At 52.4% G+C, this 22,091-nt stretch overlaps 1 protein-coding gene across 3 annotated transcripts in view; it reads left to right on the forward strand.

Annotated features, from left to right (window-relative positions):
• Positions 1–22,090, forward strand: part of SQSTM1 (sequestosome 1) — a 25,648-nt gene extending 3,558 nt beyond the window's left edge. Inside the window, exons 1-8 of one of the 3 annotated variants that reach the window (XM_058739587.1) lie at positions 9,649–9,927; positions 11,659–11,754; positions 12,253–12,482; positions 12,588–12,729; positions 14,078–14,158; positions 19,833–20,044; positions 20,233–20,428; positions 21,242–22,090. In XM_058739587.1, coding sequence (XP_058595570.1) covers positions 9,699–9,927; positions 11,659–11,754; positions 12,253–12,482; positions 12,588–12,729; positions 14,078–14,158; positions 19,833–20,044; positions 20,233–20,428; positions 21,242–21,399 — 1,344 coding nt within the window. In that variant the 5' untranslated portion in view covers positions 9,649–9,698 and the 3' untranslated portion in view covers positions 21,400–22,090. Of the gene's footprint in view, positions 1–9,647; positions 9,928–11,658; positions 11,755–12,252; positions 12,483–12,587; positions 12,730–14,077; positions 14,159–19,832; positions 20,045–20,232; positions 20,429–21,241 lie in introns of those variants that run through there. The other 2 variants (XM_058739606.1, XM_058739596.1) reach the window with 2 other exon arrangements.
• The last annotated feature ends 1 nt before the right edge of the window (position 22,091 follows it).

Below are 22,091 nucleotides of genomic sequence, written 5' to 3' on the forward strand. Positions count from 1 at the left end.
AGCTGGGGAGGGGCAGAGAGAGAGAGAGACAGAGAGAGAGACAGAGACAGAGGATCCCAAGCGGGCTCCGTGCTGATGTGGTGCTTGACCTCACAAAATGAGCCATGAGACCACGACCCCAGCCAAAGTCAGATCCTTAACCGACTGAGCCACCCAGGCGCCTCCTTTACTGGGCTTCTTAACCTGTGGTCCAGGCTCCCAGATTTGGGGAGGTCTAAGAGTTAAGATGAGAAAGGAAAAAAAAAAATCCATCTTTATTTTCACTAATCTGTAACTGAAACTTGGCATTTCCTTCAATTATGAATGGAGGATGCAGAGTCAGCAGGATTAGCAGTACTTGTGACCGTCACACAGAAATCACAGGGATTTTCATATTACAGGCATTGCAGACACCTCCAAATAGTGGTCACACACTACTACTTGGTGTTTCTGGTATTTATTAATCCTGCCTCTGTATCTTATACTTTAATGAGTTAATAAAGAATCATAGGTGGGGTGCCTGGCTCAGTCCGTAGAGCATGTGACTCTTGAGCTCAGGGTCCTGAGTTCAAGCCCCACACTGGGCATAGAGCTTACTTAAAAAACAAAACAAAACACAGGTGTTTCTGTATCATAAATTTGTGTGTGTGTGTGTGTGTATGTGTGTGTTTAAAGTAGGTTCCATGCCCAACATGGGACTTGAACTCAGGACCCTGAGCTCAAGAGTTGTATGCTCTATGGACTGAGCCAGCAAAGTGCCCCACAAATTTGTGTTTTTATATTTTGGTATTTATATTTCAATATTAGTACTCCTTTTGCAATGCAATATGATAGGGTTTTGGGGTAATAGTGGGGTTCAGAGCTGATGACCAAGAAAGAATTCTTGAAGAGGGCTTTGGTACAAAAAGATGATTTTATTAAGGCACAGGGACAGGACATGTGGGCAGGAAGAGCTGCACTGGGGTTGTGGAGAGTGACTGCTTATATACTGTGGAGTTGGGGGAGGTAAAGTCAAGAGGAAATTTCTTAAAGTGATTTTCATATGCTAAAGAGGATTTATAGATTACTGGAGGCCTAGTAATTATCAAACTCAGGCTGTTTTTCCCTCTAACAGAGCATTAACATTAAGATGGTAGGGAGTTCCTGGAGATTAGGCTATTGATAAGATTGCCCTTTTCTGGTAATATTACTAAGATGTTTGTAAACTGATGGAGACTCTTATCAGTTTAACTATTTGTTTTCAGTCCTTTCCTTTGTTTTTGGGAAGCCAGGAGTGCCTGAGGAATATCACATATGTCCCATCTGGGCTGTGCTAGTTTGTGCTTGGCCCTCAGCTTGCCTTATGGTCCCTCATCACAACATACTTTATTTTAAGGATTTCAAAACATGGTTCTAAGAGATCCTTTGCCTTCTCCAGATGCTAAGGGTCTCTCCACACAGGAGAGTTTGGAAGTCCTGCCGTAAGCCTCACCTCACCCCTCAGCTGGCCCTTCTTTCCTTGGATGCCTCATTTCCATATTCATTCGTAACAAATGTTCTGAGTGCCCACCATGTGCTAGACATGCTTGAGTCACTAGCAACACAGACACATGTGCGTTGACATCTACCTGGTCCCTGCCCTGCCCTGTCCCTGGCCACTTCACCCACTGCTGGAAAGGTAAAGTCCATGGGGCTCTGAAAGCTTACAATAGGGGAAATTAGCTTGTCCAAACACAGTGGGCCTTCCTGGGAAAATGGAGTTAGCAGTATGACCCAGGGGAGGAGGAGGAGTTGCCTCAGCAAAGATGGCCAGGTGGGTCAGCCTATACAAAGGTCTCTACATTTTGAACTGATCACCTACCACAGGCAGAGAGAAAGGACTGGAGAGAGTAACAAAGAAAGCAGGGAGATGAGCCAGGAGCTGTTGTAGGTGAAGGAGTCCAGAATACACCACTGTGGTATGAAAATTATTTTGAGGTGAGAGCATTTGAAAATACGCTTTCCCTTGAACTCCTTTATCTGTCTAACAACAAGGCCTCCTAATATATCTCAATTGTCCTAAATCCCCTCCCTGGGAGCACCCGGGGAGGGATTGGCTTTTATCACCTGATAAACCCATTGTCTCAAAACCATCATCAATACCTCTCATCTATTCTCCTGAGGACCCATTTATCTTTCCTAAAAGTCATTTGTTTTCCTTGTAAGTACATGCTCCTCTCTGCTTCCCGTATTAAATTGGTATATAAGCCCCCAAATTCTAACTGCCTAGTACTCTAACAAAAATCTTTTTTCTTGCTAATCTGTTTCTTGTCAGTTTATTATTTTTTTTAAATTTCTTTTTGTCAGTTTAATTCACAGGCCCTAGTTACTGAACCTCAAAGGGTAGAGGAGTTTTCCATTCTGCTTAGACGTCACCATCTGGGGGAGAGATGGTCTGGAAAGACGGACAGGGAGTTGGAGATGAAGAGAAGTAGATAGGTCAGAACAACCTTTAGGAAATTATGTATTGTTGAGGTCAAGAGCACGGACTAGAGACACAGCCTGCCCAGGTTCATAATCCTGGCTGTACCACTGTGTGACACACAGGTTGATTAGGGACCATAAGGCAAGCTGGGGGCCAAGCACAAGCTAGAGCACCCCCGCCACCCCCCCCCCGCCCCCCGCCCTGGCCCCTGTGGAATATGTGTGATAATCCTCAGGAGCTCCTGGCTGCCCAAGAATAAAGGGAAGGACAGAAAACAAATGGTTAAAGTGATAGTCTCCATCATTTACAAACATCTTAGTAATATTACAAGAAAAGGGCAATCTTATCAATAGCCTAATCTCTAGGAACTCCCTACCGTCTTTTTTTTTTTTTTAATGTTTGTCTATTTTTGAGAGAGACAGAGACTGAGCTTGAGCGGGGTAGGGGCAGAGAGAGAGGGAGACACAGAATCTGAAACAGGATCCAGGCTCTGAGCTGTCAGCACAAAGCCCCATGAGGGGCTCGAACTCAGAACTCACAAACAGTGAGATCATGACCTGACACAAAGTCAGACGCCCGCCCAACTGAGCCACCCAAGCGCCCCAGAGCTCCGTACTGTCTTAATGATAATGCTTTGCTAGAGGATAAAACAGCTTTAGCTTGTCAATAGCTAGGCCTCCAGTAATCTGTGAGTCTTCTTTAGCATACGGAAATCCCTTTAAGAAACTTCCTCTTAGGGCACCTGGCTGGGTTAGTTGGTTAAGTGTCTGACTTCGGCTCAGGTCATGATCTTATGGTTTGTGGGTTCGAGCCCTGTGTTGGGCTCTGTGCTGACAGCTCGGAGTCTGGAGCCTGGAGCCTGCTTCAGATTCTGTCTCCCTCTCTCTCTGCTTCTCCCCCACTCATGTTCTCTCTCTCTCTCTCTCTCTCTCTCTCTCAAAAATAAACCTAAAAAAAAAAACTTCCTCTTGACTTTACCTCTCCCAACTCCACAGTACCAGTCACTCTGCACAACCCCAGCTCTTTCTGCCCATGGGTCCTGTCCCTGTGCTTTAATAAAATCACCTTTTTTTCACCAAAGATGCCTTCAAGAATTCTTTCTGCACCGTCAACTCTGAACCCCAACCACTCCAAAACCCCATCACAAGCTGTGTGACTTTGGGCAAGTTACTTAACCTTTTCTGTGCCTATTTCCCTGGGGTGTAAAATGGGATAATAGGATAGGCTTAATCACCCCAAATTTTAATGCTTTAATGAAGGTATATTTCTCAAAACTATATATCTATCAAAGGTCCTCTGGGAACTTGGCTCATGGTAGTTCCTGCCCAGGCTTCAGGGGTAACCACCTGAACGTTATAGGTTTTCATGACCGGGAGAGTGCTCTAGAAGCTCTGGCATTGGCAAATAAATAAATGCTCCGGCCTGTAAATGATACATGGCTCTTCTCTCACATCCTTGGCCAGAAATGATCACATGAGGTACCTCAAGGGAGCAGGTGAGTTAATATATATAAAATATTTAGAATGCTTCCTGGCATAAGAGAAGTACTATGTGGATATTTTTACTGTTATTATCGGGACACACAACTGACAGGAACTACGGGTGGTTTGAGGGCATTGGTGTGGTCACAGCTGACCCCCAGGTTGCTGGCCTGCATTGAGGTGAGTGTTATTGCCGTTGGGAACCCTGGGGCAGGCATAAGGTGTGATGGTTTAGGACTCTTGTTTACAACTGACAGAGATCCAAATCAACTGGCTTAAGCCATTTTGTGATCCAGCATCAGGCCTGGTGGGACCTAGAAGCCCAGATGCTGAGATCAGGCCTTCATCTCCTGCTCAGGGTCAGCACTGAGCTTGGGTTCCATGCCCAGCCCTGACCCAGGGGGCTACAATGCTCTGTTTGGCCAAACGTGGCTCATGTACCCTACCCTCAATGCTGGGGAGAAATGAATCCTTAAAGGAAAATTTCCATCCAGAAAACGGATGGAAATTGAGCATGGAGACTGGAATAGGGGTTGCATGTAAAATGCAGGAGTGAGGGCTGTAACCTTCCTTCTCTTACTGGAACTCTCTAGTCAAGGGGACCTTGAGCCCCTCCTCCAGAACTGCAGACCTGGAGAGTGAAGGAGTGTGGGTCCCTACAGCCCAGTACGGGGGTGGGGGCTATGCCCATGTTAGGTAGCTGTGAAAATGCCCTACTGAATTCTTCCTGCCTGACATGCTTTTAACCACGTCAGAGAGCAAGCCAACTTGGGCATGGCCTCCTGTAGGACCTCTCCTTAGCTCAGGGCCTGCCAGACGGTAACTTCTGGGCTCCACGGACAGTTGGGTGCCCAGGATCCAGCCCCAGCCACCAGGGCTCCAGGGACCCCATTCTCTTGTCTTCTCATCTGGTCACATGTGGAAACCTGGAGCATCTCCCACCCCGTGGTCTGTGGGCCAGCTGGAACCTGGCAGCTAGGCAAGGCAGTTGCAGAGTCTTTGCCTGGGCCCCCACAGGAGGGGGCTCCCTGGGACCCCTTTACACAGTGAGCCAGTGCTATTCCAAGGAGGACCCTGTGCCATACCTGCTCCCTAGCGTCACGGTTACAGCGATGTTGGAGTATGTCCAGCACTCACACCACCCCCACGCACCCCACAAACAGTACCTGAGCTCCCCTACATGACAGGCACGGAGACACGGGCAGAGTGAAAGGGGTGCCCGCAGCCAGCCAGGCCTGCCAGAAAGAGGGGAGTTCTGGCTCAGGGCATGTGTGGCCCAGGGCAATGGGGTAAGTACCCTTGGACCAAGAGGAGAGGAGGGGCAGGGAAAGGGGGTGCAGACCTGGAGGTGAGGGCTGTCAGGGCACTGGGACTTTGGAGCACAAGAAAGCCCAATAAATTTCCAGAAGGGTTTTTTTCCCCTCTAATTTATTTGAGAGAGAGCATGCACACAAGAGACAGCATGAGTGCCTGCAAGTGGGGAAGGGGCAGAGAGAGAGGAGAGAGAGAATCCCAAGCAGGCTCTGCACTGCCAGCATGGGGCTCCATGTGGGGCTTAAACTCACAAACCATGAGACCATGACCTGAGCTGAAGTTGGATGCTTAACCGACTGAGCCACCCAGGCACCCCTAACTTTTCTAGAAGGTTGTTGATAGGACTTGGGGGAGGGGCAAGTAGGGCCCTGAGCCAATGACCCCAAACTCCTGCCCCTTTTCAGAAAACATAGCTCCCATCTCAGTCATCGTCTGCAAGGGTACGTGGTCTTGTCACAGCCCTCTGTCTCATCATGGCCCCCTCCCCTACACCTCTTGGTTTCTCCGTTGATTCTAGAACCATCCGCTGTCAGGATGGTCCTCTAGGGGCCCCCAACAGTGCTCACTCCAGGGGTAGGTCTGGACCAAGGATGGGAGAGTCCTGTGAGGGGTGGTGCCATTGGATCCCAGCCATGACCCTCGTCTGAGCCTCCATCCTGGCAGGTTCCATTTAATGAACAGCCTGAGGGGAACTGCAGTCACCTATATCAGACCACAGGATCTGCTGGGTGAAGTGGGTGTGCTCTCCCTGTTGCTGCAGGGATGGGGGGAACCAGTGCCCCTGCTGGCATGTCTGTGGGGCAAGAACCTGCTCAGTGCTAGGGGCCCAGGGACCCATACTTGAGAAAGGGCTGGCCAGAGGGCACCACCAGGGTGGGGTGAGGATGAGGTTGGGTCCAGCCTCCACCCAGGGGCAGTCTGCAGCTCCCTCTGGGGACCCCCCACCTTGGCCTGAGCTCTGGCTGCATGTTCCTTCCCTGCCAGGCATGTGGGACTGGGGTCTCAGCCAGAGAGGTCTCTGGTGCCACCCATGGGGCTTAGTGTTTCTGCCCAACTTGGGCACCGAGCTTTCTGGTATGTCTTTTACACACATGACCTGAATTAGGCGGTGGGCCGCCTTCTTTTTCTCATTCAGTTTTGGTGAGAGCTGTCTCCAGAGCTCACCACCCATGAGCGGCTCTGACAGACGTGGAGGGTGACCCTCAATGCTCCCTTCAGGACCCAAGTGTCCCGCCCCCCCGGGGAATGCTGGGCAGGCGGCTGAGCCCAGAACCACTGCTCCTATCCTCCAGCAGCCATGTGCTCCCAGGTGCTAAGTTAGGCAACTTAACATTACCTAACTCTCCCAACCGTGACTCTCTGTGGCATTATTCCATTTCCCTGATGACACTTACCTTGAGCCCTTTTTCTTTAGAAACACTCCCAGACCCACCCCACCCTCACCCTGTCATGGTGCCCCCACCTGCCCCTACACTCTTGGTTGGGCCATGCACTTTTGCAGGAAGGGTTAAATGCAGGTAATATTCAGTGTCTGGGGATTTTCCCAAGGGGTTGCTCAGGAAAGGCCTCATGGAGGAGGTGACAATTATGGAGAGGTTGGGTTGCAAGAGGAGGGAGGGAGGGTTCCAGGTAGGGGCAGGAAGGAGCCAGAGGAAAGTCACCAGGTGGAATGAGTTAGCATGGTTAGGAACCAAGGGTGTGTCTCTCCCTTGTGAGGGAGAACAGTGGAGCTCAGTGTGGGACTCCCACCCACGAACCACTCTGTTCCTCCATGGACAAACTCAGTCCCTGGACCCAGTACTGGGTTCTGGAGGGGCCTGATCCCCTGTGATCCTGGTTTCCTTGAGGTGACCTACAGCAGCCTGGCCTGAGTCCTGCGGTGGCCTTGTCTCTGGTTGCCCCAGCATCCACCTATAAGCTTGGCTCCACATCCCAAAGAAAATACAGGGAACTTCAGAAAACCATTGTCAAGGGATGGGGTTACTTCTTTAAGGGGGAGGAATAGAAGGGCGGAATTGAGGTGGTTACAACATCCCAGACAGCAATAAACTAAACCAGATAACCTCCCAGCCACTCCTGCTCGTCCCCCAGAAAACCTGACCCAGGTCTCTTCCGTGCTCCCCACACTTTCACCTTAACCCCGACTGTAGTCTCCTTCCTGACATCCCTACGCCCAGTGGACGCCCCCAAAGGCAGCCAAACAACAGCTAGCAAAGCCTAGGGGCATTGCCTGGGAGCGGCCCCATTCTAGCCCCATTTCAAAGATGGGGAAACTGAGAGGCTTGTCATATGCCCAAAGATGGCAGGCCCAGTAGATAGTGGGTCTTCTGGCTCAGGTGCAAGTGGGGCATAGGGGAGGTCCCTGACACCCAAGAAGGGGAAAGACAACGGATGTCAGAAAGGGGCATTGGACCCCTTCTGGTTGGCTCTGGTCTCCACGCTGCCAGCTCCCTGCCACCCTGGCCTCTCTGAGCTCTCATGGCTCTGTCCTGCCCCCCACCCCTGCTGCCTGGCTGCTTGTTAAAATGTTGCTGAGATAGGTGGCAGCGGGGCGGGGATCCCCCTGTTATGACGGTAGTCATGGGACGCTGACTCACTGCTGGCCAGACCACCTGACCTCACCCGGCAGGCGAGAGGGCCCTGCCAGGGGGTTCCCCAGCTGCCGCCTTGTTTACTTCTCACTGGCCTTGGGGGAGGGCAGGGCAAGGGCCATGTTCAACAGTAGGGCATCCTGGGAAGGTCACAGCTGGGACTCTCTAGAGCTGGGAGGGGGGGGCGGGGCTCCAGGTTGGTTTCCCTGGGCCCCATTCCCTGCCACCCCCTTTTCACCTAAACTCCTCATCCCTCCTCTCAAACCATGGTCCCAAATGGGGCTGAACAGAGGAGAAAGCAAAGGAGGTTCTGCTGGCAGCGTCTGTTTCCGCTGCTTGTTTGGACAGGGGCCGCACCTTGAGCCCTTCCTGAAGGGCTTTCCTTCTGTGCTCCCACTGATTCAGATGAGGCTGCTGAAACCTGGGGGGAGGTGGGACGCTGGGCTCTTGGCTCAGCCTGTTCTGGGCTGCCAGGCTCCCAGGCTGCTGAGTCACCCCCATGGACACCTGTGGGCCCTGCAGCTTCTGCCCGGCACCCCCTGACCCTGTCTGCGGGGCACTGGGCATTGGGTCAGTTTCCCAGGCTCCCAATAGGGATGCAGGAAGGGGTCTGAGAGGGTATATCCTCTCAAAAAGGGCTTCTTTGGCCTGGGCGGGGGTGTGAAGACTTGCCTAGTCTGGAACCCCTGGGGAGGACCTGGCACACCTGTGGACAGGTCCCTGCTCTGCTTCCAGGGGCAAACTGCCTTCACATCTGAGCCAAATCCACCCACCCTTCCCTTCTGGGTTTCCCATCCCTTGAGGTTTTACCTGCTCCCACAAACCACACCATGAGAGGACAGGATTTTGACTCAGCAGGTCTGACTTCTCACAGGACCCGACCTGGGAGATGACATTGGATGATATACCCTTCCTGCCCACCTCCTTCCAAGACCCCCCCCCCCCAACTTCCTCCAGACCTTGTGAACAGGTGGATTTTGTCACATGAAGCAGTGTTTCTTGGTTACTAGCTGGAGGGCTGTTGGTCTGACCCCTGGGGTGCCCGTGAGACCCACAGGCCTGAGACCACACAGGCCGTTGGGGCACCACCTGCTGAACCGAGCTCTGCGCTGACAGGTGGGTGCCTGGCTGCCCATGGGGAGCTCCTGGGCTGCAGTGAACCCGTAATGACTACCGAGGCTCCAGGAAGCCTTGGCTGGCCCTCCGGCCAGGTGAGCGTGAGGAGACTCTGGGCTCAACCTTACCCTCTATTATACTGGGAGCTCCCTGATCCTCAGGCCTGAGCTGGGGGTATGTCCCTCATGCCAGTAAGGGGCCATCATAGGGGATGCTGGGGGCGGTGGAGCGGGCTGCCACCCGGGAAGCCGAGTGCTTCGGGAGGATGTGAAGAATGCAGACTCGGGACAGCACCTAGGGGACTAGTTTGTTCTGGCCTGGGGCTTCCGGCCTCTGTGGGCCCCCTCCCGCTGCGCTGGGTATCCCCGGCGGCCTCCGTTCTGCTTTGCTGAGTCACGGCCCGGCCCAAGCCTGGGAGGGCTTTGGGGCGGGACCCCTTCGGGGTGCCTCCCCTCAGGTGAGGATGACGGGGTCCCGGCCTAGATGTCGGAGTCCTAGGCCGGTCTCTTGGGGTGCGCTAAGGACATGAGGAGACGTGTCGGCAATACGGGAGTACCGGAGACTGTGAGGGAACACTTGGGGACGCGGGAGAAGAGGGGGGAGCGCGCTGGAGGCCTATGCAGGGCGGCTCGCGCTCGCCTGGGGGGCGGAGCGGGCTGCCGAGTCCCCGCCCCCAGGAGGCCGTCCTGGGCGGGGCTTCCCGCATTCTCTACAAAAGCCGAGCGCTCTTTGCCGCTGCGGCCCAGCTCGCTTCCTCCTCACCAACAAGCAGTGATGGCGTCGCTCACCGTCAAGGCCTACCTTCTGGGCAAGGAGGACGCGGCCCGTGAGATCCGCCGCTTCAGCTTCTGCTTCAGCCCAGAACCCGAGGCGGAGGCGGAGGCCGAGGCGGAGGCCGAGGCGGAGGTCGCGGCTGGGCCCGGACCCTGCGAACGGCTGCTGAGCCGGGTGGCCGCCCTGTTCCCCGCGCTGCGGCCCGGAGGCTTCCAGACGCACTATCGCGGTGAGCGGGCCGGGCGCCCTCGGGCAGCTGCTCGGGGCCGTGACGCAGGCTTGCCGTGCGGGGCGGGGTGGCTGGCCCTTCTCGTCCGGCCTGGAGGAGCCTGCCGGGGTCTGCTCTGACCGCTGTCTGGGTGGGCGTCGAGTCGGCCTCGGGCGCACTTCTGGGCCGGGTGCTGCAAGGCTCTCTCGGTGGGTTTCAGGCCCGGGGGCGCAGGGCGCCGCCCCTCCCCCTGCAGTGACGTCGCAGATCTTGGCAAGGGCGCGTGGGGGCGTCCTAGCCGGTTCCCGGCGGGCACTCAGGTTACGCTGACATCCTGTGGCTGCCGAATCTGGGCTGGCTAGGGCCGGGTGGGTGTTCAGATAGGGCCCGGGAAGGGCCGGCCGGGGGCAGAAGTGAGACGGGAGAACGAGCGCGGGGGTGCGAGGGCTCAGGCAGGGCTGCCTGCCTGACGAGTGCGCACACTGTCCCCCTGGCAGTGGACAGAAGGCCAAAAGCAAAACATTCTTCAGAAGCGTCGGTGGAGGGACAGAAGCCCGGGAACCAGCTCAGTTTCTTGCTGCGCTGGTGTGACTGGTGGCTGCTGGTGGGTGGGGTGGGGAAGTGGTTGTGGCTGGGAGGGAGGCGGGCAGCCAAGGCCGGCCCCTGGGGAGGGGCAGCGCCGGGACCTCCCTTAGGAGTGCTGCCAGCTGGTCTGCCCGCTTCTGGATTGTTTTGTTTTGTTTTGTGATGACTTTATTGAGCTGTAATTCACTTACAATTCACCCACTGTTAACGTGCACAGTTTTGAGCGACTTGTGCAACTATCATCACAGTTTTCAGAACCTTTTCATCACATTACAAAGAAAGTGTACCCTTTGGCTCTCTTCCTGTTCTCCTCACCCCTAAGCAACCACTGATCTTTTTCTGTATGGACGTCCTTATTCTGGACATTTCACATAAATCTGTACATGGAATCTGAGAATTATGTATTCTTTGGTGACTGGCTTCTTAGCATAACATTTTCGAGGTTTACATGTGCTGTAGCATAGTTCAGTACTTAATTCCTTTTTGTGATGAATAGTCTCCCATTTTACAGACATACCACATTTTGTTTATGCATTCATTAGTTGATGGATATTTTGGTTAATCACCTTATGATATCCTGCCCCTGTTCTTGTGGTGGACTTTTTATCTGTGGTGGCCCACAGACCTGGCCCAGTCTGCATGGTGTAATGTACTGTGTGGTTTGGCCTACGTGGTGGGACTTGAACACCATTAGCTAAATCTAAGTCTAAAAATGCAAGAGTACATACAGATACTTTAGCTTCATTGGAGCAGGAAGTAGGCAGACCTAAACCACAGGAGGTCCAAGGCCTTTGGAAGGGCTGGGCCCCTAGGAACCCATCACAGGTGTGGATCTCCTGCAGTTGAAGATGGGTCTAAAGCGTGGTCGGAAGTGGACCGAGGCAGCACCTGTTTACAGGACAGCTGGCTTAAAGGTGGCCGGCTGTCACATGCTCTGTCTCCCGTGGGCGTCCACGGCCCATGTTGGGGTGCTTACCTTCCAGGCAGTGGGGAGTGAAAGGGCATTCTGACCTCTGGCCTCAGCCCTGATGGCCCCTGGCTCACACAGGTGTGCCTCAGTTTCTAGGCCTGCAGGTGCCCCTTTAGGGTTGACCTCAGCCCCTCTGAGCAGCTTGTGTTGGGCTGAGAAGCCCTGGGTGCTCACGTGCTGTCTTTTAAACAATCTAGATGAGGATGGAGACTTGGTTGCCTTTTCCAGCGACGAGGAGCTGACCATGGCAATGTCCTATGTGAAGGATGACATCTTCCGTATTTACATTAAAGGTAAAGGTCTGAAGCTGGGTGCTTCTTCTAAGTAAGGCCAGCTTGAGGTTTTTGAGAAATCCCTTCAGAGTGGGAGGGGGAAAGAACCTGTGGGTTGAAACCGAGACTTAATCATCACTGTGCTTGGCCCGAGAAAGGAGTCTGTCCACCGCATGGGGTGGGGCCTGAGGATCTCTGGGTTCACTCTTGATTATGCCCAGACCAAGTGCCTTGGGCTGGGACAGCTTTGGGGGTGCTGTGGGGTTTATTGTAATATGGGGCAAGGCCAAAGCTGTGTAGACACAGCTCCCTGCCACTTCTCGCTCGTCTGGGTAACCAGCACAGGGACCAAGAACCTCCTGGCAGTTTCTCAGGTCCCTTTGTTATTGTCACTTGAACAGCTGAGTTCTGCAGGGACTCTGGAGAGTAGGGCTGGGGCCTGCTAACTGAAAGCCCTATGGTGGTGATGAATGGGAGACTTCTGGGGTCCCACCTCTTGGATCTCTGTCCTTCCTGCAGAGAAGAAGGAGTGCCGGCGGGACCACCGCCCCCCGTGTGCTCAGGAGGCACCCCGCAGCATGGTGCACCCCAACGTGATCTGTGATGGTTGCAATGGGCCGGTGGTGGGGACCCGCTACAAATGCAGCGTCTGCCCGGACTATGACTTGTGTGCTGCCTGTGAGGGGAAGGGCTTGCACAGAGAGCACAACAAGCTTGTCTTCCCCACCACCTTTGGGCCCTTCTCCGAGGTGAGTAGGGCTTCCCTGAGGGCTGGGGTGGGCCTGCAGTGGGCCTGGGGCGGAGGGAGTCCCCTGACATGGTGTTGTGCCACCCCTCTGCTTGCTCCTCGTCAGGGCTTCTCACATAGCCGCTGGCTCCGGAAACTGAAACATGGGCACTTTGGGTGGCCCGGCTGGGAGATGGGCCCACCGGGGAATTGGAGCCCACGTCCCCCTCGTGCAGGGGATGCCCGCCCCAGCCCTGCGGCGGAGTCAGGTGAGGCTTGAGTCTGCCGGCTTCTGAAGGGTGAGATGGCAGGCCTGGTGGAGCCGGAGGGCCTTCCCCAAGTCCCGAGTCTGCTGCTGGGCCTGTGGCCCGGCAGGCACTTCACAGCTATTCACGGCATTTGATCCTAACAAAACCCTGCAAAGTGGGGGGACATTGTCTTCATTTCATAGCTGGAAAACTGAGGCACCTAAGTGCCCAAGGCCACTAACTCACCTGCACTGAATCTAGCCACGGCCCAGGCGTGATCAGCTGTAATCTTCCCCCAGCTTCTGCCTCACAATGCTGCCCTTCTGAGGTGGCCCTCACCTATAGGCAGGGAGGCCCTGAGAGCTCCCACACCTGTGATATGCCCGCTGCTGCTTTTGTGTTGGCTGCCAGCAAAATCAGCTAAATCTGCTCAAGGCTTTTATTTATTTATTTATTTACTTACTTAAAGTTTATATATTTATTTTGAGAGACAGAGCATGAGCTGGGGAGGGGTAGACGGGGTGGGATCCACACTGTTGGTGCAGAGCTTGATGTGGGGCTCAGTCCCACAAAGCTGAGATCATGACCTGAGCTGAAAAGTAAGAGTCTGATGCTTAAGTGACTGAGCACCCCCACCGCCCCCCCCTTTTTTTTTTTTTTTTTTTAAAGTAAGGTCTACACCCAACATGCAGCTTGAACTCGACCCTGAGATCAAGAGTCGCATGCTGAACTGACTGAGCTATCCAGGTGCCTCTGCTCAAGTCTTTTTTTATTTTTTTCTCTTTTTTTTTTTTTTTTAAATGTTTGGCTTATTTTGAGAGAGAGCAGGGGAGGGGCAGAGAGTCCCAAGTAAGCTCCGCACTGGCAGCGCAGAGCCTGACGTGGGGCTTGATCCTATGGGTCATGAGTTCATGACCTGAGCCAAAACCAACCAAGAGTCAAACACTCAACCAGGTGAGGCACCCAGGTACCCACCCACACTCAAGGCTTCTTAAACACAATCACAAAGTTAACTTACATGTGGCTTGTGTTCTAGATTTTTGGATTTTGGTTTTATTCTGATTTTATTAACTGTCCTTCAATTTACCTCATCCTTTGGAACAAAGATGGGGATGTTTGTTTGATTTTTGATGTGGTTTGAGCTAGAACGTGGTCCATTTTTTCTACTGCGTGTACTGAATCCCCCACAGGTTTCTGAGGACCAGGGTCACAAAGGGGCCGAGAGTGGGAGAGAGTGAGGGAGGGCTGCCAGGACAAGGCCCCTGGGGATAGAGGGGACCCATAATGAACTTGATAGGATTGCAACAGGTGTTCAAGTTACTGAGAAACATGCTTTGAATTAAACATCCTTGTTTTTTGCAAATCAAAGCTTCTGGCCCATCGGAGGACCCCAGCGTGAATTTCCTTAAGAACGTAGGGGAGAGTGTGGCAGCTGCCCTCAGCCCTCTGGGTAAGTGGCTGTCTTTGTCCTTTGACAGCAGCTTTTCGAGAACTAGTGGGTGGCTGTCTGGTGGCTTGCCCCTGGGACACTGTAGAGGAGTTGTCACTGCTGTGCCCTTGATACTGGTGAGCATCTGTTGGCTCACCTTGACCTTTGCCATGTGCTGCACCCCAGGTCACTCAGTTGAAATCCCTGACAAATTCTTGAGCTTTCCACTGGTGTGAATTGGAAGCAGTGAGTGTGTGGTTGGGATAATCCCAAGAGGCTCAGCTGCAGGGCTGGCCTGTCCACTTCAGATAGTTCTTCCCACAAAGGGCAGTCTGCACTTTCCCCGAACGTGAGTCTTGGGTTTACCCAAGGACTTAAGTGAGCAGTTAGCTGAGATGCTGTTTCTTTTTTTCTCCCCTCCACCCCCCCCCCCCTTTTTTTTTTTTTCTTTGCAACCCCAGCTTTTCTGGGTGGTTTCTACGTGCCTGGCTTGTGCCCGAGCTGGGGAGCAGTGTGTGATAAGGAGTTCTGTGTGACACTGGATTTCACAGATGTGAGGTTTCTCCATGGGTGAACCACAGCGAGTACCTTCCTGGTGGTGTGACTGGCCCTAGGCTTTATCTATTTATTTTTGTAATTTTTTTTTTTTTAAGTTTATTTCGGAGAGTGTGCACACGCTGGTGAGTAGGGGACAGGCACAGAGAGAAAGAGAGAGAATCCCAAGCAGGCTCCCTGCAGCTAGCACAGAGTCTGATGTGGGGTTTGAACTCAGGAACTGTGAATCATGACCTGAGCTGAAGTCTGAGGTTTAACTGACTGAGCCACCCAGGTGCCCCTGGCCTGAGGCTTTAGAAAGTACCTTCTGCATCTGCTGGTCTTGATGTGGGGGCTTCCAGACAGGGCTTTGTGGCAGTGATAGCCCACTACAAAGGTGACAAGATTATAGTGACTCCATGATCTCTGACTAGAAGTGCTCTGCTTTGTGACTGCAGTGGCAGGAAGTGCCCACACAGATGGTCTAGAAGTCATGTCCAGTGTCTGAAAGGATGCTGGTGGAAGGGGAGGCATGACTGCCCTCACCTCCAGCGTGAGAGCACCCCAGCTCCCACTCCTTCAGCCCAGAATGCAGCTTTGCGGCAGCAGTGATGTCCTGGCATTGCTGCCCGTCAACACCTCAGGCCACATACTGTTTTTGTACTGGAGTTTCAGGCACTTGAGGGAGAGAAAAGAACTAATGTTGTTAATGCTTTATAAGGGGCATCAAATCAAGAGATCAGCTAGTGCTAAACCCCAGCTGCCACTCACTTACAACGTGGTGTTGAGAGCGTGAAGGCCCTGGGTATTTTGAGAGATGGTCCTCCAAAGGCTGGGATTTAGGGGCACGGGAAGCTTCTTTTTGGAAGACAGTTAATGGGCAGTGGTTCTCTAGCCTGGCTGAGCATCAGAATCACCAACACGGGTTTTTGGGGTGTAGATTTTGTTATATGGGAATGTTACTAAAAGGACTCTGAAGAACAAAGTCCTTCACTAAAAAGAATGAACAAGACAAGCCAGTGAGTCCTAAAGCCAAGTTTAGGTTCAGGTAGGGAACTTTGGAACAGTGTAGAGTCTCAGGTCCACTTTTTTGATTCTGGTAAATGGGTCTTGGGTAGGGCCCGGGGTCTGTGTTTTGAAGGCTTCCCAGGCCACTCTGGGTCACATTTGCTGTCCATCCGGAGACCCATCTGAGCTTGTGGCATGTTTCAGACCTTGACCTGGGTGCCCCACTCAAGACATCTGGGAATAATTTTGGCAGTGCCCAGGTGTTTTGGGATGAGGGTAAAGGCCCTTTTTAAGTCTTTCAAAGTGGGTGGAGTTGCTTTCTACAACTAGGGAGGAGCCTAGAGCTCTACGAAACAAGTAAAGTTTCAGTAAATATGCCTTTGAGTAATTTCAGTCCCGGAGAGCCACTTGAGGAATTGATTAAGCTCTGGTGTTGTAGGTATCTTCCTTTCTCATGAGTACCTGATGGCTAGGATGACTCATACTGCCAACGGCCGAGAAGGGACTGTTCCCAGAGCAGGGGCCCAGGGACAGCCCGTTAATACCTCCCAGAGGGCAGTCTATGTGCAGTGACTCAGCGGCTTTAAAGTAAAACTCCAAGGCCTTTTTTGGTAGGTGCCATGAGAACCAGCTGAGCAGGTCCACTGCTGAGTCCCAGGACTGTTCCTGGCCTGAGTTTGCAGTCCCTGACGTCCAGGACTTGAGAAAACCCTTCCCCACACAGAGGCTTTGGGGGAAGCAGGGCACAGACTGTGGTACATATTGTAAGCCCCTAAGTGTCAGGTTATCATCATTTGGAGAACTTGGCTTCTAGAATCTCTCGTTCATTGACAGAAGTCCCATCGTTCATCCATAGAGAAAAGTGAGAGTATGTGGGTGTTCATTGTACTGTTCCAAATTTTCTGTTTGTTGGAAACTTTCATGATGAAATATTGGAGGATAGTAGGGTAAAAACAGCTTAACTATGGCAGATGGGGGGGTGGGTATTGGTAGCTAAGCCTGTCTTTATCTCTGCTCCTCAAACTCTACCAAAATAACAGTAAAGGGATTAAACAACATGGTGAAAAAATCATAGGGGACAAGATGAGGTGACATCAAACTTTGGAAGGTGGGAAATGGATGGAGGGTAGTAACCAACAGTGGAGGCATCAGAAGCCCGCATCCTGCACAGGAATACTGGTGAGAGGCAAGATGGCCGCTCAGGGTCCAGGAGAGGCCAAGGAGCAGTCAAGACCACTGTTCGGGGATCACGTAGAGATCACTGGCTGGTCAGCCAGATGGTGGCCCTTGCCAACCCATGCACAAGACCTGATGTTTAATTGCTGGACCCAGGGAAGCTTTAGCCTTAAGGACACTATTACCTTACCCTGCCCTGTGTCCACAGCCTGGAATTGGGCACCATGAATGAGCAGTGGGTCTCTAGCAGGCGCTAGGGAGTCCCTGCTCAGGGGAGGCCGAGCATGCTGGAGCAGAGTCCCACAGCTCTGCTGCCTAGGATCCTGATGCCTGGCCATACACCCAATCACCCTGCAGAGGGAAATGAATGATGGCCCTGGCCCCACAGGGAGTGCCTCACTAGGATCGACTGCCATAGATCACCGACCATTTGGGAAAATCTCAGCACATGGACAAGAAGGAACTTGGGAAAGGACATTACAGGAAAAAGAATGTTAACATCCTCAGTGAGATACAAAAATATATTTCTATCCTTGAAAAAAGAATAGGATACCATAAAATGACAACAGATTAAAAAAATTTTTTTTTAGTGTTTATTTTTGAGAAAGAGAGAGAGCTCACGTGTGAGCAAGGAAGAGGCAGAGGGAGACAGGATACGAGGTGGACTCCACACCGACAGCAGAGAGTCCGACGTGGGGCTTGAACTTCCAAACCGTGAGAATCATGATCTGAGCCAAAGACAGACTGAGCCACCCAGGTGCGCTCCAAGATAAGAACAGATAAGAATGTTCTTAGAATCCAGAAGAAAAATAACAAAGACCTCAGAAGGGGGCTTAGATTTTCAGGTCATTTTGAGGAGATATTCCAGAAGCAGAACAAATAGAGATGAGAAGAGGGAAAAAGTGAGAAGATTTGAGGATTGATCCTGGAGGCCCAGTATAGGATGAATAATAGAAATGCTAAAAAGAACAGACAAAACCGAAGGAAGGAAATGAGCAAAGAATGTAAGAGCATCTCAGCACTAAGGACATTAACCTCTGGATTGAAGGGGACCCCAGTTGTCTTGGACAATGACCAAAAACCCCACACCAGAGCTTATTGCCTGGTTTCGGAGCCCTTTGGATAAAGGGAGGCTCTGGAAATGCTCCAGGTTATCCTAAAAACTGGAGAGTTCAAAGTGCCAGCACTGGAAGCCGGAAGACCATGGAACAACCAGTGACCTCAAAAGCCTGAGCTAAAATGGTTTTTCAACCAAGAGAGCTACCCCCACCTGATTGTCAAGTGTGAGGGCAGAACAAAGTTGTTTTCAGGTATGCAAGGTCTTAGTCATCTTCCTTGGCTCGGACCCTCCCCCAACCCAACAAAATGAAGACATAAACACAGAACGAGGAAGGTGCTCAAAATACGGGACCCAAAACATGAGCAAGATGGGAGGCATCAGGTGGGAGAGGAGAGGCAGGTGCAGCATAGCTGTGCCTCTGGCCCAGGGAGCTGCCAGCATGGGGCAGAGCCGGGGGTGGTGCTAGAGGGATGGTTTCCAGGGAAAAACTGGACCTGTAGGGGTATCTGGCACTTAACCCAGGTAGAAAATTCCATAGAGCTGTTGGCAGAATACGGAGAGAGCAAATGAGAAAAGTGAGTGTCGTTAATGTTGCCAAAAAAAAAAAAAAAAAAACCCCGAGAAAACTACAAGGAAATAAGTTCAGTATTTGGGCTGGCAAAGAACAATATTTATATAGTGGCATTAATATAAACACAATGTTGTCACTACAAGTTTTGAAAGCATAGGGGAAGGGGAGGTAAGTGGATCTAGAATAAGAAGCCAACAAGGAAGAGCAAGTGTGGATTGAAAGCTGTCTTTTGGGAGTGGGCAGGCTGTGGTGGGGGACAGGGAGTCTTCGAGATAGCCTTTAAGAGCTGACTCTAAGCTGTGGGCGTGTCGTCCTTTGAGAAATTAGAAACACAGCCTGGCGTCTGGGTAGCTGTCAGTTAAGTGTCTGACTCAGGTTGTGATCTCAATGGTTCGTGAGATCGAGCCCTACACCAGGCTCTGTGTTGACAGCATGGAGCCTGCTTAGATTCTATCTCTCTCTCCCTGCCTCTCTCCCACTCAACGCTCTCTCAAAAATAAACATTAGGGCACTGGGTGGCTCAGTAGGTTAAGCGTCTGACTTTGGCTCAGGTCATGATCTCACGGTTGTTGAGTTTGAGCCCCACATCGGGCTTGCTGCTCTCTGTGCAGAGTTCGCTTCATATCCTCTGTCCATCTGTCTCTGCCCTTCCTGCTGGTGTGTTGTCACTTTTCTCTCAAAAACAAACTTAAAAAAGAGCACCAGGGACCACCTTCCGGGTCCTCAGTGAGCATGTGCCCGTGTGAGAGACCAGAGGAGACCTGCTGGCCTGTGTTTCCAGCCTCACAAAGTTAAGCAGGATTCTAGCATTTACTCTGTTTTTCACATCACCAGGCCCCACACACAAGTGTGATGCTTCATGTGGTCCTCAGCGCCATGGCTGGGACAGCCTGGCCACCTGGGGTTTGGCTCCCCATTCCTAGGGCTTGGCCCTGCCTGGCATACAGCTGCTGCCCACACATTTAGGGAAAAACAAGATCTCTTTATGGGTTTTCTGGCTCCAAAGCTGACCTGGGATGTTAGTGGAGATTAAAGTTTCCTTAAGTTGGAAGAAGAGAAAGGTCCAATGAGGTGGACAAGTCAGCAGAGTTTTTCTAGAAGCCAGGATATTGGGAGCAGTCAGCCCTTGGGATCTTGAAGATAAAGAAATGACCATCCATTTGCCTGGTCCTGCTCTGGCTGTGTGACTGTGGAGGGTAGCAGATCCCACTCTGTCCTGACCCGTGATGCTCAGGGGGACTGAACATGGAAGGGCTCTGTAAGCCCGTGCGCCCCACACACTGTGTCACATCAGGGAGGCCCTGTGAAGGTCTCACTGGTTTTTGTTTCCTCCTCGGTCTCTCTAGGCATCGAAGTGGATATTGACGTGGAACATGGAGGGAAGAGAAGCCGCCTCACGCCCGTCTCTCCGGGCAGCTCCAGCACGGAGGAGAAGTGTAGCTCTCAGCCGAGCAGCTGCTCTTCTGACCCCAGCAAACCGGACGGGGACACGGAGGGTGCCGCGCGGTCTCTGGCGGAGCAGATGGACAAGATAGCTCTAGAGCCGGGGCAGCCTGAGGCAAGTCTCCCCCTCCAGAGGCCACAGCCACTGCCTGGTGCTTACATGGCTGGCTGATGGCTTTTCTGTTACAGTTCAGTCTGTGAGCCCTCTGCTAGAACTTTCCTTGCCCTTTGTCCACACCTGCCTCTCCCAGGAACTGGGGCTGTGGGTGGGTCCTTGTGTGCTCATGACTGCTTCTGTTCCAGGAACAGATGGAGTCTGATAACTGTTCAGGAGGGGACGAGGACTGGACTCATTTATCTTCAAAAGAAGTAGACCCGTCTACAGGTGAACTCCAGTCTCTACAGATGCCCGAGTCCGAAGGGCCAGCCTCCCTAGACTCTTCTCAGGAAGGGCCCACAGGGCTGAAGGAGGCCGCGGTGTACCCACATCTGCCCCCAGGCAAGTGATTTCAAACAGTTTTATATTTCTACCTTTATCCTTCAGAGCATCTAGTCCCCTCCCTTTAGCTTCCAGACCCAGAGTCATGAAGGCGGTGGGATTTCAAGGCTCTGGCACCACCACATACCCCTAGAAGTGGATTCAGAGTCCACCTTCCGTTTCCCTGAGGGAAATGTCGATCTCAGAGCTCCTCCAGGAGCCGGGAAGGCCGACCTGTGGAGGGTGGCGTGCCTGGCGGTAGGGCCACGTGAGGACTGCGCAGCCCCGGGTGCATTGAGTAGGAAAGGCAGCTGACATATTGCTTAGGTTCGTTATGATCACAAGACGACAGTGTTTGAAATGGTAAGACAGGTGAAAACCCGGCTGTGGGCCAGATTTGGCTCTTTGGGCTACCAGTGTTTATGTATGTTCTCTGCCTCAGGGCAGGGGGCAGCAACCTATAGCTTATGGGACAAGAGTGAGTTTTTCATTTTTATCATGGTTGGAAAAAAATCAAGATATGAAAACTAGATGAAATTAAAATGGCAATGTCCAGAATAGAAGTTTTACTGGAGCACAGCCGTGCCTGTCTGTTGACACAGCGTCTGGCTGTTTTATGCTGTAATGGCAGAACTGAGTAGTTGTGAGAAACCATATAGCCTCACACAACAGCTTAAGATATTTACTCTCTGGCCCTTTACGGGGAAAGCTGGTCAACCCTGGCCTGGGAACTTCACTCTGAAGGTCAAAGAGCCCGTGGAAGGGCCAGCTCCACAGGCACGGGGTGCTGGCTGGCTGGACTCGCCCTCATGGCTTTTGTCCTCTCTCTGGCAGAAGCTGACCCCCGGCTGATAGAGTCCCTCTCCCAGATGCTGTCCATGGGGTTCTCAGACGAAGGCGGCTGGCTCACCAGGCTCCTACAGACCAAGAACTATGACATCGGGGCTGCCCTGGACACCATCCAGTATTCAAAGCATCCACTGCCGTTGTGACAGCTTTTGCTCGTTCTGTCCCCTTTCTTGTCTCATAGTTGTTTTGAGCTAGTGTAGAACAGCAGGGCCTCTGTAAGGGCCAGTTTCTCTGCATTCTTCTTCCAGAATCTGGGGGGTGGGGATGCATGAAGCCATATAGGGCAGGAGAACAAGTGAGAGGAGGAGACCCCAGCATGTGTGCCAATGTCTGAGAAACGTCTACCAGCTTTCCTTGGGTACGTGGAGGCTTCCTGGGGCAGACTGAAAGTCCTTGCTGGGGAGGACACTGAGGCCACATGGCAGCATATTCCTGTTCTCCCCCCACCAGGATTACACCAGCAGTCCAAAATGTCTTGTCTAATGGCCTTCTGCCTTTTTTTAATCACTACTCACATGCTGACATGTAGTTGATTTTTCTGCTAGAAACCTGATCCGCTCCAAGTTCAGACGAGTCCTGCCAACATCCTGTCTCCTTGTCTGGGTGGAGGAGGAGCAAGTGCAGGAGGGGAGACTAGGGCAGCCTGGGACTGGTCAGGAGGGGGGGCCGAGGGGGCGGAGGCTGGAGCTCACAGATACTGCCTGTCGTTAACCACTGTAGTTCTCTCCTTTCCCCGCGTGTCCTTGCTTTTAAAGTAAGAAACCCTTTGTAACCATTCTGTTGCTATGTTGTAAACAGTCTGTAAGCACCTTAATCAAAGATGTTGCAACCAGAG

Source organism: Neofelis nebulosa, chromosome 1 (genome assembly GCF_028018385.1).
Source record: "Neofelis nebulosa isolate mNeoNeb1 chromosome 1, mNeoNeb1.pri, whole genome shotgun sequence".
NCBI classification, from domain to species: Eukaryota; Metazoa; Chordata; class Mammalia; order Carnivora; family Felidae; genus Neofelis; species Neofelis nebulosa.